This window comes from Chenopodium album, chromosome 20, assembly GCF_948465745.1.
Source record: "Chenopodium album chromosome 20, dcCheAlbu1.1, whole genome shotgun sequence".
Taxonomy (NCBI): domain Eukaryota; kingdom Viridiplantae; phylum Streptophyta; class Magnoliopsida; order Caryophyllales; family Amaranthaceae; genus Chenopodium; species Chenopodium album.
Genome location: NC_137853.1, coordinates 8,112,248 through 8,129,725, shown reverse-complemented (window position 1 = coordinate 8,129,725; position 17,478 = coordinate 8,112,248). Strand labels below are relative to the sequence as shown.

The 17,478-nt window shown below is 30.0% G+C and overlaps 1 protein-coding gene across 1 annotated transcript; it reads right to left on the bottom strand.

Annotated features, from left to right (window-relative positions):
• Window positions 1–10,307: 10,307 nt before the first annotated feature.
• LOC145598295 (BAG family molecular chaperone regulator 1-like) lies at window positions 10,308–12,089 on the bottom strand. The gene is made up of 4 exons (XM_081654633.1): window positions 11,573–12,089; window positions 11,230–11,486; window positions 10,960–11,106; window positions 10,308–10,843 (listed from the first exon to the last, which is right to left on the bottom strand). Exons 1-4 carry the CDS (start codon window positions 11,802–11,804, stop codon window positions 10,643–10,645), a joined length of 837 nt encoding a protein of 278 aa, XP_081510759.1. The 5' UTR covers window positions 11,805–12,089; the 3' UTR covers window positions 10,308–10,642.
• Window positions 12,090–17,478: the final 5,389 nt, after the last annotated feature.

Here is a 17,478-nt window from a genome sequence, read left to right as displayed (position 1 = left end):
TATAGTAGACTGGTAGTATAAATAATCACTACATGTATTTTGAAATAAATTATTTAAATACATATTGACAGTTAAAAAAAAAAAAACCTAACAAAGGGGTGGGGCATGCATTATTAATTTGACTGTAAAGGAAATAATTAATACAATATGTATTTTGAAAAAAAAAAAAACAAAATTAATAAAATAATAGTAATAAATATAGATGGAATATTACTCAAAATACGTTTTTGGTGACTTGCGTACTATTTTGCACATATAGTATAAAAGGTGGTACCGCTAATAACAAATAATTGAGTTCGTATTATTTTGCACACACCGTTGATAGTTAGTATTATTTTAAGCCAATTTTCCAAAAAAAATTACAATATATTCCTATCTTAAGGAGAGATAAAAGTAAGAAATGTTAGAGCATCATCTCAAACAAAAGCTTAAGCTGATTGTTGAAATCCAAGAATATGTTTTATACTATATCACACCCCTTCACATGAAAGCTCAAGGCTTGAAATGTGTATGCAACATGGGTCCTCCGCATACCCTATGCGAAATATTCCACTTGAAAGTGAGGGGTGGATGAGATTTGAACTCATGACCTTTATAAATAATACAGAGTATAAGAATAGTAACTAGTAAGGGTATATAGGTGGTCTCTTGTGGAAGTAAGAAAGAGAGGAAGCCTGGAAATTATGTAAAATTATAGATCATAGATAAGATAATACAGTGATATGTGTTTGCAAAAAATGAAATAAAATAAAAAAATAAGTGCATCAAATAAACCACCTCAAAATTAAAATTAAAATTAAAGGTGATGAATATATCAATAAGCTAAAAAAACAGATGGAGTTCCTAAATTCTACATGTCTTGTGCTTCTCATCCCAACTCACAATCCCAACTTAGTTGGCATGTGAGGGTAATTGTCCTAATTATTGAAACCAACATGACCTTTTATTTTGCATTATTTTCAAACAAATAATCCCAAGTGCTAAAGACCCTTTTCTTTTCTTTTTTCATTTTTTTTTTTTTTTTTTTTTTTTTTTGGCAGGGTCAATGATATAAATTCTAATTGGACAGCAATAAGACTAGGAAACCATGAAATTAAAAGGAGAGTACAATACATATCACAAAATAATGTTTCCTCATCATTATTAGTAATGCTCATATGAGGGTGACATTTTTTTGGATTATTCAAAGTTATTATTTCTATTGAATTTTGGTGATAGATATGAATTTATTAGATTGTTTTATTTCCAACATAAACTCACTTTTTTTAGTTTGCCTAAGATTGATAGGCACATGAAATTTAATCCAACATTGATAATTATTAAAAGCCAACCCTTAATCCACCAATTGCTAATTCAAGCTAAGCCCTCGTGACCTTGGCTTAATTAATGAATAATTTTGTCCACCAAGTTGTTTTCCATGAGCAAGTATGATTACATGTATAATGGTCATCAAACTACTAAAACCTAGAATCTAACTTGTATAATTAGGGGTTAAATAATAAATATAAATCGTAGTTAATTGTTTGAAATATAGATATAATACTTGATAATTTAAGTAAAATATAGTCTCAATGTCTCATATCCAAATGATAAAATATAATTATCGATTTTCACATTAAAAACTCAATCAATAATACATTTTTGTGCCTAAAAAATTATTTGAATTACGGTACATTGATATTGTTCCATGACATAGTACATGTCATTGATTTAAATTAGTAATTTTTGTGACCTATAGTCACATTATATCATTATTGCCACCTTTTTTAGGATAAAGATCTATAATGCATTCTTTTATTTAATTGGTTTAGTTCTCATATTATTATAGGAATAGACCAGTAGTGTTGTAAAAATTTGCATCACAAATTCAAAATCTCACATACAAGAACCAATAAAAAATAAACCTTATGAATATGAGCTGGACAATTGAGATGGACATAAAAATTGGAGACAATCTTAACAGCCTCCTGTCAACTAAATAATAATATTGCAGAACATTTAATACAACACAAAATGACAATATTCTTGGACAATGATATTCAACTGATTTTAGTAATTGTAGAAATTCTATATTCTACTTGTATTACTATATATTGCACAGCTCCTTTCATTTTATTTCACTCAAAAAACTTATTCTTTATAGTTCAAAAAAAAAAAAAAAAAAAAACTTATTCTTTAATTAAGTATCCTTAAATTAAAATTATATCTATAAATTTTCACTTTTAGCCAGTTAAACTCACATTTTAGCCATTTTATATAGTTTCCTAAACACGTATGTGGCAAGAGTACACATTACATAAACAATTAACTATACATCTTTAAAAATTGGTTATGTAATTATGTTCAATGCAAGTATCTCTTTGTAGTTATTTGTCTATAACATTAATTTTGTGGCTGTCTAACCAATTGGTTGTGGTGTAGTGGTAATTGGGACTACACTTGTTAGGGAGGGTTAGTGTTCGTTCCCCGCAACAACAATCGGGAAGGGATTGAAACCTAACCACCCATAACTGATCCCCGAATCCACATTAGCCCAAAGGGTGAAACGGATGAAACACCAAAAAAAAATTTGTGAATATCTGTATATTAAAAAAAAAAACTGTGACTATTTAAAAACGAAAGGAATAAATGCAAAAACCTCCCTATTTTGAAGGAAGGATAGATTGAGTGAATGATATGTGAAGTGGAAAGTAAAACCTATTCAATCTAAGTAGTATATGTATATTCTGACAAAACACAGAGTGAGATTTTGGGTATGATTTCTCCAAGCTAGGCTCGTGGCTTTGCTAATATGGTCCCCAAATCCAATCTGGCATTCATTAAGCACATGGCACTCAAGGTATTTATGATGTGCCTAACCCCCAGCATAAACAACTGTGCCTTCAACCTTTGCTTTTGCTTTCACCTTTCTTTTATTTTTTATTTTTTCACACTATAACTATATGTGTATGTAACTTATTTGGAGCACCTAGATGCTATACTTGCCCACATGGTGTGCCACTACAAGATATTATATCAAAGGGGGCAATTTAAATCGCCCTCTTAGGATCAAATTTCGCCCTATTAGGCAAAGAGGGCGATTTTGAAATCGCCCCCAAGTCGCCCTATTAGCTCCGTCCTATTAGCTTCAAAGGGCATACAAATGTTTCGCCCTCTTTGTTAAATATCAAAGAAGGCAAAACATTTCGCCCTCTTTGATCAAAATCAAATAGGGCAAAATTTTCGCCCTCTTTGATTGAATCAAGCAAGACGAAAAGTTTTTTTGCCCTCTGTAAACAACTCAAACAAGTCAATTAATATTGCCCTCCTTGCTCAAAATTCGCCCTGTTTGATCAAATTTTAAAGGGCAAAAACAAAGTCGCCCTCTTTGTTCAATTTTTAGTTTTTAAAAAAAATAATTCTAAAAGGGACTACATTTAGAAAAAAAAGGTGTTAATAGGCATAAATTCTAATTTTGTCATTATATATACAAAAGTATTAACCAAATTATCATAAATAGCAAATATTTAATAATGTTTTTTCTAGGACATTATCAAGCAATCTTCTCATCCTTGCACCTTCTAGCATCCCCTTTTTTCCGTATGATCATTTTTCCAAGGAATGCAGCCAGCCTTTGGTGTCCTCCATCCCCAAAAAATTGACTTGATCCCCAAACTGCAAAACTTGACAGAAACAGGACTTATGTAAATTAATAAACTTGAACAGTTGCTCAAGCATTCTGCTGAATGTCAACCAATAAACTTGAACCCCCCAAACAATATACAAGTAGTTAATATAAGTAACAATACCATAGGATAAAACAAATATGAACAAAATCCAATCTAAATTACCTGAACAGGGACTACATATTGTTACATCACTGTATGCATATGGTCCTTTGAAGAACAAAATTTTACTACAAAAAGGCACAATATGCATGTACAAATGCCAAATTCTACAAGCTCCAGCCACGGAATTCATGAAACAGAACGATTGAGCTGCTATTTTATACCATGTATTCTCACAACTATTTTTATGCCTTACAAGATAAAACAAAGTCCATGTTAATCATCCGTGGATACATGCATCTTTTTAATCATCCATGTTTAAAAAACATCACACTTTCTATCAAACTTAAATTCATTAGTGAGTACTAAATTAATTACAATACTTTTAGCTTACTGCAATGTTGGGCAATTTTAAACTTGATCATCAGTTTCATCATATTATTTCACCTAATGTACGCTGTTTATAACATAGTATTATACTAGTTCCAAGCACAATGCACAAGCACCACTGCTGCCAGCTTATCATACACCACCCCATATCTTAACCTCCACCGCACCTGCTCCCTGCTCTTCACTCAGCAACCAAACAGCACCAAACCACCAGCCATCACAACACCATTCCCACCACTTCGCAACCTCACCTGTTTCCACTCGCAAGAACAACAGTTACAGCAGCAGCCACAAAAACCCCCCAAAACACTTCCCCTGCTCCCTCAATTCTACCACCGCAACAACAACAATAACAACAACCTGCCACCGCAACACACCCGCAACTCCAATCAGCCCTGCTACCTCACTGTTTGGTGAATATTACCTCACTGGCTCACTACTAGCTAGTATAATACTATAATATAAACAGCAGCTTTAGCAACTAAGATGGCACATGCGCATATTTTCAAATAGAGTAATCAATTATCACAATTCATAGTAATCAAAACAAATTACAATTATCCCAATTCACAGTAATCAATAGCTCATACGATCAATTAAGCAATTAATTCGATAAACCGCTGATAAAATACGAATAATTCTGATTTGCTTCTCCATAATCTATCTGACATTACTAGCATAAATAACAACTCCCAAAAACTTGCAGAATCAACAAATTGACAAAAAAAATTGACAAATGTAAAGCAATACTAACATGCAGGAACAAATTGACAAAAAAAATCAACAAATTAAGAGCAAGGATTTCGAGAACAAAAAATTCGTACAAATCAAAAGCTTAATCACATAGTTTTGAGCCAAAATTTACCAAAATTTTGAGACACAATTAGAGCGACTTCGAGCAATGATTTGGAGCGAAATCTGACTTGCAATCTGACCGACTTCGAGCAATGAATCTGAATGTCTATTAGGAGTGAAGAATTAGAGCGAAGAATGTCGAAGAATTAGAGTGAAGAATCATAGATTTGCGATTTAGGGTTCATACATTTTTGGGGGAAAACGTTTAAAGAGAAACGTTTAATTTTTTATGTCCTTTTGTATTGATAGAGAAAAACCTTTGTTTTATTTTATTAAAATGTTTATTGACCAAAGAGGGCAAAAAAGGTATTCGCCCTTTTTGCTATTGACCAGCGAGGGCGAAAATAGAATTCGCCCTTTTTGCTATTGACCAACGAGGGCGAAAATGGAATTCGCCCTTTTTGCGATTGACCAACGAGGGCGAAAATGGAATTCGCCCTGTTTGTTTCTTTTTTTTGTTTTGTAAAATAGAAAAACCGTTTACTTTGTAATGTTTACCTTTGATTTATTATATTGAACAATGAGGGCGAAAATGGAATTCGCCCTCTTTGCTCTATTATAGAGGGCGATTTTGTGAATTCGCCCTCTTTGCTCTATTATAGAGGACGAAAAATAAATTCGCCCTGTTTGCTTTGAAGTACAAAGACGAAAGTAACATTCGCCCTCTTTGCTCTGTCATAAAAGGGCAATTATAATTTTGCCCTCCTTGATAGAAACTAACAAGGCAAAATCAAGTTCGCCCTCCTTGATCAATGTATATCGCCCTCTTTAATCTTTTTTCTTGTAGTGTGCATCTTTCAATATGATCCATGTGCACCCTTATTTAAATATGTGTTATATATTCATCCATACAAATTTAGTGATGTTTCATTATTTATGAACATTATATTTTCTTTATGTAAGTAAGTAGATAAGTACTAGCTTTGCAATCATAAACTCTTAAAGGAAGGACCTCAGTGTATTGTACATATAGGATTATGTAATTATATGTGTTAGAGAATAAAAACTTGGTTTAGGCATGTGTTGTGAATTTTGGAATGGATTAATTAAGTAGGTAGGTGGTAGAACGGGTAAGATAGGTGTTAAACGGATATGGATATCCAATTTAGCGGGTAATGGGGCAGATATGATTGATGATGAAATTCAAACCCCTAAGTGCATATGGAGGGATCAAAATTGACATTCACCTTGGCATATACATAGACGAGTTTATGTAGATAAGGACAAAATAGGTAGGCTTAGCTTAGTAGTTTTTTGCTTAAAAAAATGAATTATTTAACCACATTCGAGAGACTGATTTCATTTAATAAGTTTATGTTCTCATTGAAATAAGATTAAATGCTTTAATTTTGGTTAGATCTGATCTTTTCTAACTTAGATTGGTCTAGTATGAATTTATCTTCTCGTTTAATTGGATTATATGAGAAAACCTCTATTAATTTCGATTGAATCAAAGCCTAAAATAATGTTTCTTGTGATCAGATTTCTTATAATTGAAGGGAAAAATCTTTGAGTACGTCACAACATATCACTCCCCTCACATGACAATCCTTTGGGCTTGAAGGGTGGGGATGCGGCATGAGCCCCCTCATACCCAACGCAAAATATTCTACTTGGAAGTGAGGTTGGATGATGATATTTGAACCTGTGACCTTTGTGTCATACTAGCTCTTGATATCATGTTAAAAGACCAGGCCAAAGCTCGGAAACAGTTTATATATATACTGATCTATCAAAATCAAGCCACATATTTCTCGGCTTCTCGCCTAACTATGATCATAGTTATCACTCCATTTATGCATGTTTGAATGGCTTAATTCTAGTAAAGGGATTTGTTCTACTTAAACATCCTGAAGGATGAGTTAGATTTGTCTTATTATATTTCATGGACGACTAACCTAGTTTATAATTCCTCGTAAAAAGATGATACTCTTAAAAGGACTTATAATATCGAATGAATAGATATGTGTATACAGGTAAAATTGTTGGGACATCAGATGCTATTCTAACAAATCCTTGTCAAAAAAAAAAAAAAAAAAAATAAAAATAAAAATAAAAAAAAAAAATTTAGAAAAAGGAAAAGAAAAGTTAAACAAAAGTAATAATTAAACAATAGTAGGTAATTTCAATATAGTGTTTAATTGGCTACTAACTAAAATTACACCATATTTATCTTACAAATCCTCTCTTAATCATTGGATTCCTAAGGCATTAAACTATTGTAGCACGCACTAATTTTAAGATAATCAGACATTTAGACAAGAGAACTATATTTAGTTAGTCAATCCAATGGCTTAACAAAGCACTATGTACATATTCTTCCAACACTTAGCTTGTAGTGGAGAATTTATTTTTGATTGGATTAGTTCGTACGTTGAATAAACATTTAAATGATACTTCTTAATATGCAGGCTTAATTAAATGATTAGGGTAAATGATTATTTAAATATCATATATACCATCCACCCTACATCATGGCATCCAAAGTCAGCCATTCCATTATCATGATTGGTTGGATTAATACTTTTAATTACTATTAGGTCTATTACTAATAGATATAGCTAGCTAATCTAGCTTAGCTAGCTTTAACCATGATTATTACTTAGCTATTCTTGCAACCTTCCAAGAAACATATGGTATTTATGTTTTCATAATAATGTTCTTTTGTCTTCTTTATGATAATAATACTCTTAATCCTGTCGTTATAAATCATAATTTACCACCTCTATTAGTAGTAATTGAGTATCTTTTGAAATTATACATGCATCTTTTGAAAAGTTAACATCAGTAAAAAAAAAATGACAAGTAATTGATTTTTAATTTGTACTTGAAAATAAAATCACTAAAAGAAAGTTTTCTTTAAAATTATACATGCTATTCGACAACTACCGTGCGTGAGTTACTTCGTTCTATTTTAATTATGTACTTGTTCATTTTAAATTTAAACCGTTGCATACATGTTTACTTAAGCTATCAAAATATATAACTATGACCAAACTAGAATTTGTTTGCATGCCATACCATGGTTTTTGTATCGTGTGTAATCTTTGATGATTATGCATTTTACTTTAAACTAGAGGCTCTCGCAGTGCACGTTGTAATTTATTTGTAAACTATATTCATAGCATGTATTAAACAAATTAAGGCTCTGGGGGAACTATATATTGATTAAATGTTTGAAACCTTTATTGGATCTAATGTTATGAGAGAACAATTCGTATGAAGGGAAATAAAGCTAAGAAGGCTAGGGTTTTTCAAAGACTAGGTTGTAGTAATAATGATATATTATTCTTGTAAGTGATATTATTTAGCTATGATAAAATGAATTAGTTTCATATATTGCAAAATTTCATGATTTATGGTCTTTATATATTTTTTTTTTTTACTAATAAATAATTTAAAATATTTATGTTTAAAATTGTACATTTAAAATCATGCTAGTCAAAACAATGAGTTGTTTTGAACAAAGAAAGTATAATCTAAGATAAAAGAGAAAAAAATTAGTGTCAAAATAAATAAATATGTTAATTGTACAGGATAACATACCATTGTGTTTTTTCACAGCTAACAATAATTAGCTTATTAATTAAAGGGATTTTTGTGACTTCCTCAAGTTAAAAAATGTATTGAAATATTTTGAAACTTTGTCTTAGTCCCTTTGAAAAGACCATTTATCCATTTGTCTTTAAACCCAAAAGAAGACATACAAACAGATCCAAGGAAAGTCTCATTCAACATAATTATAAAGATTTTACACATAATTGAGAGCAAATCACTCTAGAATATTAGTCAATCTATCAAAATATGTAAAGCTTATGGACCAACAAAATATTATCTTAAAAAAAACTCTATTTTTCATGAAACTCAGTAACTTTAAATGATTACAATATTGCCATAAAATAATCATAATTAGACTAACTAACATTATGTGGCCCGTTCCACCTTATTTTTGATGAACTGCATAAATTTTTTTGTTGAACTTAAATTATTTTTACTGAATTGAAATTAAATTTACTAAACTGAATTAATGTTTACTGAATAGGAGGGCCAACGTTTCATAAAAAAAGAAAAAGAAAACTAAAACCATGTGGATCCATTCAAAAGTAAATTTCACATAAATATATGAAAATCTTTAATTTTCTGTTATATGAATGTTGATTGTTACAATGAGGGAAATAAAAAATATGAGGGAAAACATAGAAAATGAGGGAAATAAAAAATCTGAAATGAAAGTTTTGTTTAAAAAATGGTAGGAGAAAACATAGAAATGAGGGATAGGATGATAATTAATTTTAAAATTGGTTATGTATTTGCTTAGTTTTAGTTTTGAAGGGGAAACAATAGATAGAAGTTAATTTAGACAAAAATGAATTAGCTAAAACTCATAATTATTTGCTCAAATTTAAATTACCTCTCCATATTTTTCATCTTAACAATAAACACAAAGGATTCACTTTTTGCATAAATGTATTGCACACTTAAATATTTTCAAGTACGTATTATAAAAAATAATTTAACGTTGTATATATTATATCTCATATCTCTAACAATATGTAATAATCTATAGATAAATATACAAGAAAAATGCATGAAATTATAGTTTTTTTTTTGTTTGTTTTTTTTTTTTTTAATAGGAAAATTGATACTATATTAGAGGATCAACTCAACCAAAAGGTTAAGCTGATGGTTGAAGCCCAAATTATATTTTATACTCTATCAAATTACTATAAGTATATAATAAACATTAAAAAAAAAAAAATGGAGAATGGGTTTGGGATGTTATTCATTAGTGCATTTAATTGGGATGGTATTCATTAGTGCATTTAATTGGGAAAAAAATAGGTTTTTAGGCATGAAAAACACTTACATAAACTACGGAGTAATTGGAGACGCTATCCAATTGCAACTTATTCCAAATTTCCAATACATATTCATTTTCACTTGTAAAGTTGTAAGTAATGGCGAAGTATAACATCTTTTTTGCGGGAGTAACTCAGTTCTTTTGCTATACTATTGCAACTTATTAGTTTTTTCACATGAAAAAATATTGTATACTTATAATTCTTGTGAACTGAAAATTTATCATATCCAAATTTTTGTACAACTATTGGCCCTCATTTGAATATATTTGAGTTTATTTGGATTTTGGACCATCTAAATCGATTAAAATTTATATTTTGTGACACTATTATTGGTGAAAAAAAAAATTAAAAAGTAATGCCATGTGTTGTTCCCATTCCTTATCCTCTTTTCTTTTAGCACTCATTGAACAACTTAAGCATACGAGACAAAAGCTAAAGAAGAAGAATATTAACCCCAAAATTATATTCCTTATATCCCACAAATGAATTGAGAAAAAAAGAAAGGAATTGGTGGATTATACTATATGGTACTACAAGTAAAAAACCTATGGCTAGAAACAACCAAGATGGCAATCAATTCCATTACCAAGCAATCAAAACACCTTAACTACTTACTATACTAGCTATTTATATTTGCTATATACATTACATTGGCGTTCTTTTAAGAAGCACAACTTTTGACTTTTCACAATCGACGGACTTAACAGTACCATAATCCATTATTATAATGTATACAAATTATTAAGATTTATCAAGTCCCAAATATCTTCAATACTTCTCCCATTTTGATGTCAACATGAGTCCATTGGAGAAATTCCTCTGCTCTCTTTGTTGTTGCATTATTAAGGGCCTTTGTTGTTGTTGTGATACAATTAACCCAACTTGACTACCACCATATCGAGTCGTTGCCATTGCATTTTGAGCCTTCAATCCATCGAGAATTTCGATATATTTTTGAATCCTAACCACCTTCATAAGCAATATAAATCATCGAAATTAATTACTTTTTTAACATAATTACTTATAATAATTATGACTTCTAAATTTTTTTTTACAAAAATTAAAATAAATAAATTAATTGGTACCTGTGTTTTTCTTTTCAACTTTACTTCTCCATCAGCTACAATACCATCCAATTTTATCATTTGAGACATCAGCAATTCAATCAAAGTCAGCAATTCTTTCTCAGCAACTCTCCCACCTTTACAAATTACTGATTCCTTTGCTGTGACCTACATAAAATTAATACATAATTAAGCAAACAACATAAATAAATTATCACTTAAATACCAAAATATAAGATCATACCAAAAAAAAAAAAAAAAAAAAAAAGAGAGAGAGAGAGAAAAATTTACCTGGCTAATAAGTTGATCAACTTCAATGGCAACCTCTGCTACAGATTTCATAGCCCTTTCCATATTCGAATTTCGACGCGATTCGAGAAATCTTTTCTCTTGGCTAATGATATCTTGTACAAGAACAATCTTTGATCCATCTTTAACACCAGAAACATCAAGGAATGATTTTGATTCTCTTTCCTTGTCTTTGAAGATTAGTTTCTGATCTTGTGGCTGTAACCCTGTTACTTCTGCTAACATTTTCTTTAATTCTCCTGTAAAATCACATATTTACCCTCATTAATATTCCATTATAAAAGGGAAGAAAATTAAATTTTTACAAAGAATAAATGATACTTACCAAAACTAGCATGAGAATTAATGTGAATTTCATGGTAATAAGAACCATATTTCACTAAAACTTTGATTGTTGGAATTGGAATAGAATAATTTCTATTGGAATCCAAATTCCTCTTTTGAACTAACATTCCTCCTGGCCTCATTTCCCATTCTAAACCTCCCATTTTTCCAACATTATTGTGATTATTATTGTTGTAATTATTGTTATTATTGCAGTTTGTTTTCTTCATCATTTTGATAAAAAAAAATAAATAAAGAGAAAAATAGAAAAACAGAGATACTCTGTTTTAGTAGAATGTTTGTTTTCCTTGGAAAAAAAAAAAAATAAATATTTTCCAAGAAATCAAGTTTCTCAAAATTTGAAATTTGATGAAAAAATCAACAGAAAATAGGGAGACAAAAAATGGGTATATCGGTTTATCCTTAATTTATAAGAAAAAATTAAAGATTATGCTCTGTTCATGAATTTGGAGGAAAGAGAAAGTTGGAAGAAAAAGGTTTTAGTGAGAGAAAGAGAGAGGAGAAGGGAGTTGATCATATAAAGGCAGCAAAGTGGTGCTTATATATATAAATCATAAAATAAATTTAGGGAAATTAATTTTATAGCATTAATTTAAATAATGGGAATATTAGTCACATGATTGGACAAAAGCAAAACTTAGGAAATTTTTTTAATTATTGGATGTTATGAATAAATGAAGAAAAAGGGTAGAGTACTTGGTCCGTGAATATATGCTATAGTAAATTATTGTTGGGAATTATATAATTATGCTTTATTTTTCTCTCTCTATTGCAATGATAGAGGTTAGAGGATGAGTAAGCCAATCCATTTAATGGGAATTTATTCTTGTGTAAAGTAACCTTACCTTATGAACATTATTTGATGATTTTCTTCCTTTTTAAGTACTTTTATTATTTTAACTTAGCAAGATTTCAGGATAAACTTCCTAACATTCATTGGATGTTGAATGAGTTTATTAGTGTTTACTAATTTGTCCCTATGCAATTATCCAATACTCGATCAGGGATTATTTATAAATTATAAAGACATGGAGTTTTCGATTTATTTTCACGTACTCAAGTAATCTTTCATTTTAATGTGAACTCTTTTAAGTACAAGTAATAACATTAAGAATTTAAGATAACATCAATTTTTGAATGGCTTAGTGATTAAAACTTTAATACGTATAGATTCAAATTCATGAGATCAAATCTTATACTAGCACATTAATTTTTTATTTTTTTTACTTGTATGTGTATGGCATGGAATAAATTACGGAAAACTATTTATAAAGTAATATGCAATTATTTAATTTGTACGTACGGATTATGTACGATGTATTAATTATGCAAGAAACAGAAATTATGACTAATAGTATGAGGTCATGCGTACATAGATATATCGCGTAGTATCTAATAAGGATTATAGTTTTAAACAACCTAGAACATAAAGTAGACAAATGTAGTGAAAAAAATTAAAGTTGTATATTTATTTTTTAAAATTGTGACTTTAAAAATAAAAATATTATAATTAGGTTAGGGTGGAGCGTGGGAAGCATTGAAGCAACCATATAGCGGAGATGGAGGGAAGAACTATAGTTGGTAACAAGCATTGGACCGTGTGGGGTTGTGCATGGATTAGTTTGAAGACAATTATCCCTTTCCCATATATCACACCATACTATATACTATAAACTATATAATATAATGTTATAAAATATAGTCTACCCAACAAAATCAAGGTGATTTTTGAATACTAGTCTTTAAAATTCAAACGAAGAATCTCTAAAACATTGAACCAAAGCAACATTTCCGACGTCTAAGAAGATTCAAGGAAATTGTACGAGTATACAATGTTTAAAAGAGCAAATTAAGTAGTTAACCCTAAAAACAAAAAAGAAAGATTTGCACGAGGCAGGTGATTTAAGGAAATGTCGGAAAGCATTGTACTTTTATTCTAAGGGAGGTGTTCAGAGTTGACCCAATAAAAACATTAGTCTAATACTCGATCTAGTGTATTGCGTATATTTCAAATCTTTTCTGGTACGAAATTGGTTTGGTAGTACTTGTATATTGGTTGCTACTGCCGAAAGTTTTTGTGTCAGATTGTATGACGAGTTAGATTTTACTGTTATGGAATTGAAGGGAAATGATTTTGGCACATCCTAAATTGATTTTGGCACACTTTTATTGAGAATAGTATAGAAAATTGTGCTCTCACATATGAGTGTGTCAAAATCAATTTAGGGTGTGTCAAAATCAGTTTCCGGAATTGAAGCAGATCAATTGATTTAGATATTGCGTTTGATTGTGCGGAACAAACAGAATTCATATCAGTAAATATTATTTATATACTAGGAGTACCAAATTAATAAAAGGGTACCAAAGTAGAAGATGAATGAATTAACAGATTTAAGTGGTTGATTCAACATAATCGTCTCTACGAAGCTTGTATACCTTGTATTCTCTCTAATGGTTTCATTTATTAACCCTAAATTATTCCCCAAGTATGAAATACTATTAAACCAAGCAAAGCTTGGTGGAGTTGGTGGGGAACTCACCTTGTGACTTTGAGGTCACGAGTTCGAGCCCCACCAACTACAAAATGCTTGGAGTAGGGGGATTCCCTTACCTCCCCCCTCTACTCTCAAGCGATAACCTGCGGAGCTGGGCTGACTAAACCTGTGAGAGGTGCCGGCTTAGTAGGGTCCTTCTTCTTACTTTTAGAAAAAAAAGTATGAAATAGTATTAAAATACGTCATGCACTTTTCCAAAATATAGATAACATGGAGAAAAATGAAAACTAAAGCAAAGGAAAGTTCAGGTGAACATCCGATGCTTTTAGCTTTGTATATAGCTATTTGTGAGATGTTCTCAACTTTCTCATGTCTTATTTATAAACGATATATAGTAACAAGGAATCTCATCAAGCTCTGACCAACAAGATCTCACGTTGTAATATATTTCCTATATCTAACATAACTATCACCTACGACCAAAACTCTTAATACATAAATAGTAAACATAAAAATCTGTACGAACTGAAGTAAAACATGAAGATGTTTATATGATTAAGAGAAAGTAGTCCCTAAGACCCTAAAGCCATGTATTACTACAACCAACTCCCATGCATTCATCCATTTTCAAGGACACCAATAATACTCATCCATGATGTATTGATGTAATGCTCACTCTCCTACATTTCAAGTATTTTTATATCAATCAATTTTTTTATTTTTATTTTTTATATATCTATCATTTAAATTGTTGATTTCTTCCACAATTATTTTCCCATAAACGTGTCTACGTTCAATCATTTCATCATTTAAAACAAATTACCCTTGAGATTTAGTAATTTATTTATTTTGGACCTAATTTAAACATCCTATAGATTTTTCATATAACTAAAGATGATTATTTAAAGATATTCTATGTCATGATAGAAAATACCAAAGTAATCAACAACCAAATATTGTGGAGGGAGACAACTTTTTAAATATTTATATGATAAATTATTTTTCATTTTATGTACTTCATTCATTCATTTGATCTCAAATTTGACTCTGCTATCTCCATTTAATAAATTAGTCCTCAATATATCATAAACAAATTTCATAAAAAATAACATATTCAAGATCCCAAAGCTACTCTATTTTCAATTTTTCACGATTATAAAGTTTACGTTACATCATATGAAAATAATATGAAATACCTCTTGTACAAAAATAATCAAGATTAAGTTGATAATAGGGATGTGCAAACAAACCTGATTAGGAATAAGTGAATTTGATTTCAACCCGGGCTAATCAAATAAATACTCCATATATATAAATAAATAATTTGTTGTTTATCAAATCAAACCTTAATTACAACTCTCCAAGAAAAAAAAAAAAGTGGAGTATTTACACTTTGCTAATCCCTTTTATAAATGCAAGACATATTTATGGTTCTTTATAATTTATAGTTAATCATTAATGTTTGGTAAACCACAATTTTTATTTCAAAACCCTTGCAACATTTGATATTTAATTTAGCACTATTCACCAATTAACTTTAAGTAATGTACTCTTTTAATAAATTCAGAGTGAGTCCATATCAATTTGACTTGTTATCCCTATTATATACTCCGAACAAAAGACTTTTAGATTGAATGAGTCAAATAATAGAAGGAAAGTGAAAATAAGGGGTGTAATAGTTTAAGGTTTTATTTTCAATAGACCTTTAAAGCATGATTGATACTCTCCTTGTTAAACCATTTTTACAAGGAGAGTATGACACATTATACTAATTTTTGGTTGACCATAGACCTTAATTAGTATCAACTCTTACTAGAGAAGTTCTCATGTGCAAGAATCATCCCTCTATATATTTAAAAGTCGGATATATTTAATATCTCCAAAAAAAACTCCCACCTTTGTTTTTTATTAGCATCACTTAATAGTGCATAGAATTTTAAAAGATAAGTGGGACACGTAGTGGATATTTAATTTATTTTCATAAAGGTACGTTAATTTAGTTAAATCTCAACAATTTCAAAAGAAAAAACCTTTTATTTATAGAAAAATCCATCTAAAATAACCTCAACACTTTCATGAAAAAACCTTTTATTTAGTCAAAACTTAATTTTTTCAAGGTTTTGACTCATAAATATCTTTTTTTTTCCCCCTCAAAAGAACATCTATTTTTTTTTAGCATGAAGAAATGGAGAATAAAACAATAAACTAGAAAGGTTACACATTGGTTGTGCTAACCTGTACATTAATGCCAACAAAAATAGGAATGTGATATTTGGAATTATTATTTGTTAATCAATTAGAATAAAATTAAAGGGTCAACAAAAAAATATAATTGGTGAAGACACCTAGACCTTGTATAAAAGATAGGTCGTCATATGATCATGAAAGCTAGTTCAAGTAGTAATTGATTCATGGTCCTCCTCTATTGTTATAATTTGTTCTCTCTCTTCCTTTAATTGGGTTTAGTTTTTGACCAACAGCTGTATTTATTGTATGATTTACATGATGTGGTTGGTTTTTGTCATTACAACAACTATATGACAAGCAGCCTCACATATGAGTCTTTCCTTATTATGGGGATATACCAACGAGAGCTATCTACACTAATTAGTCTCTTATTAGTCTTATTATATGGAGTATAGCTGAATCGTTACTTAGTTCTTAATACTACACGCATGTTTGGTTATTGACTTTAAGGCTAGGGATGCTAACCCTTTTAAAGAGACAAGGTAAATTAAAAGAACGGTATTTACCTTGTAATACAGTATTTTTATAACTAAGTGCTCGCAATCATCGCATGAAGGTCATTAATTCTATATATAGGTCAATAGATTGTCGAATCTCCTCTATCTAGTTATCCAACTCAACTTGGGTTTACCAAACTGGTATTTATGTAACACGTACATACTACATACACAATATATATGGTGTTTAACGGAGAGTTAATTTGTCACAAAGGCTTTTGTCATTATAACTTAGTAATGTTATTGACGTAAATTCACATAAAACGTGATGTTAAATGAATAAGGACTAGTTCATCTTCAGACTTTTGTTAATTAGTAAGACTTTCATCATCCATTTAAGTGCCCATTTTCTATAAGTGTAACTCAAAGTATTACAAATAAAATACATTTAAACACGGACATTTAGAGAGCAATATATAAATGAAGGAAGTAATTTAATTGTGACAAAGATAAAACAAAGTCTAGAAAAACAAAAAAAGACAGAAAAAATAGTAGCTCTCCCAATGAAAAACGTGAGATAAGGAGCAGTCATTTATATTCGAATACAGATAAGGAAGTCACATGCTGGGTAATGGGAGAAATGCGACATGGCAGGCAATTACGCATTGTTTGGGTTATCATACTTTCTATTCATCGGGCCACGATGG

Coding starts and splice junctions, on each gene's coding strand:
- LOC145598295 (XM_081654633.1), bottom strand. CDS start 11,804: ATGATGAAGAAAACAAACTGCAATAATAACAATAATTACAACAATAAT. Junction 11,107..11,229: donor TTGATCAACTTATTAGCCAG/GTAAATTTTTCT, acceptor AATTTTATGTAG/GTCACAGCAAAGGAATCAGT. Junction 10,844..10,959: donor AGTTGAAAAGAAAAACACAG/GTACCAATTAAT, acceptor TTGCTTATGAAG/GTGGTTAGGATTCAAAAATA.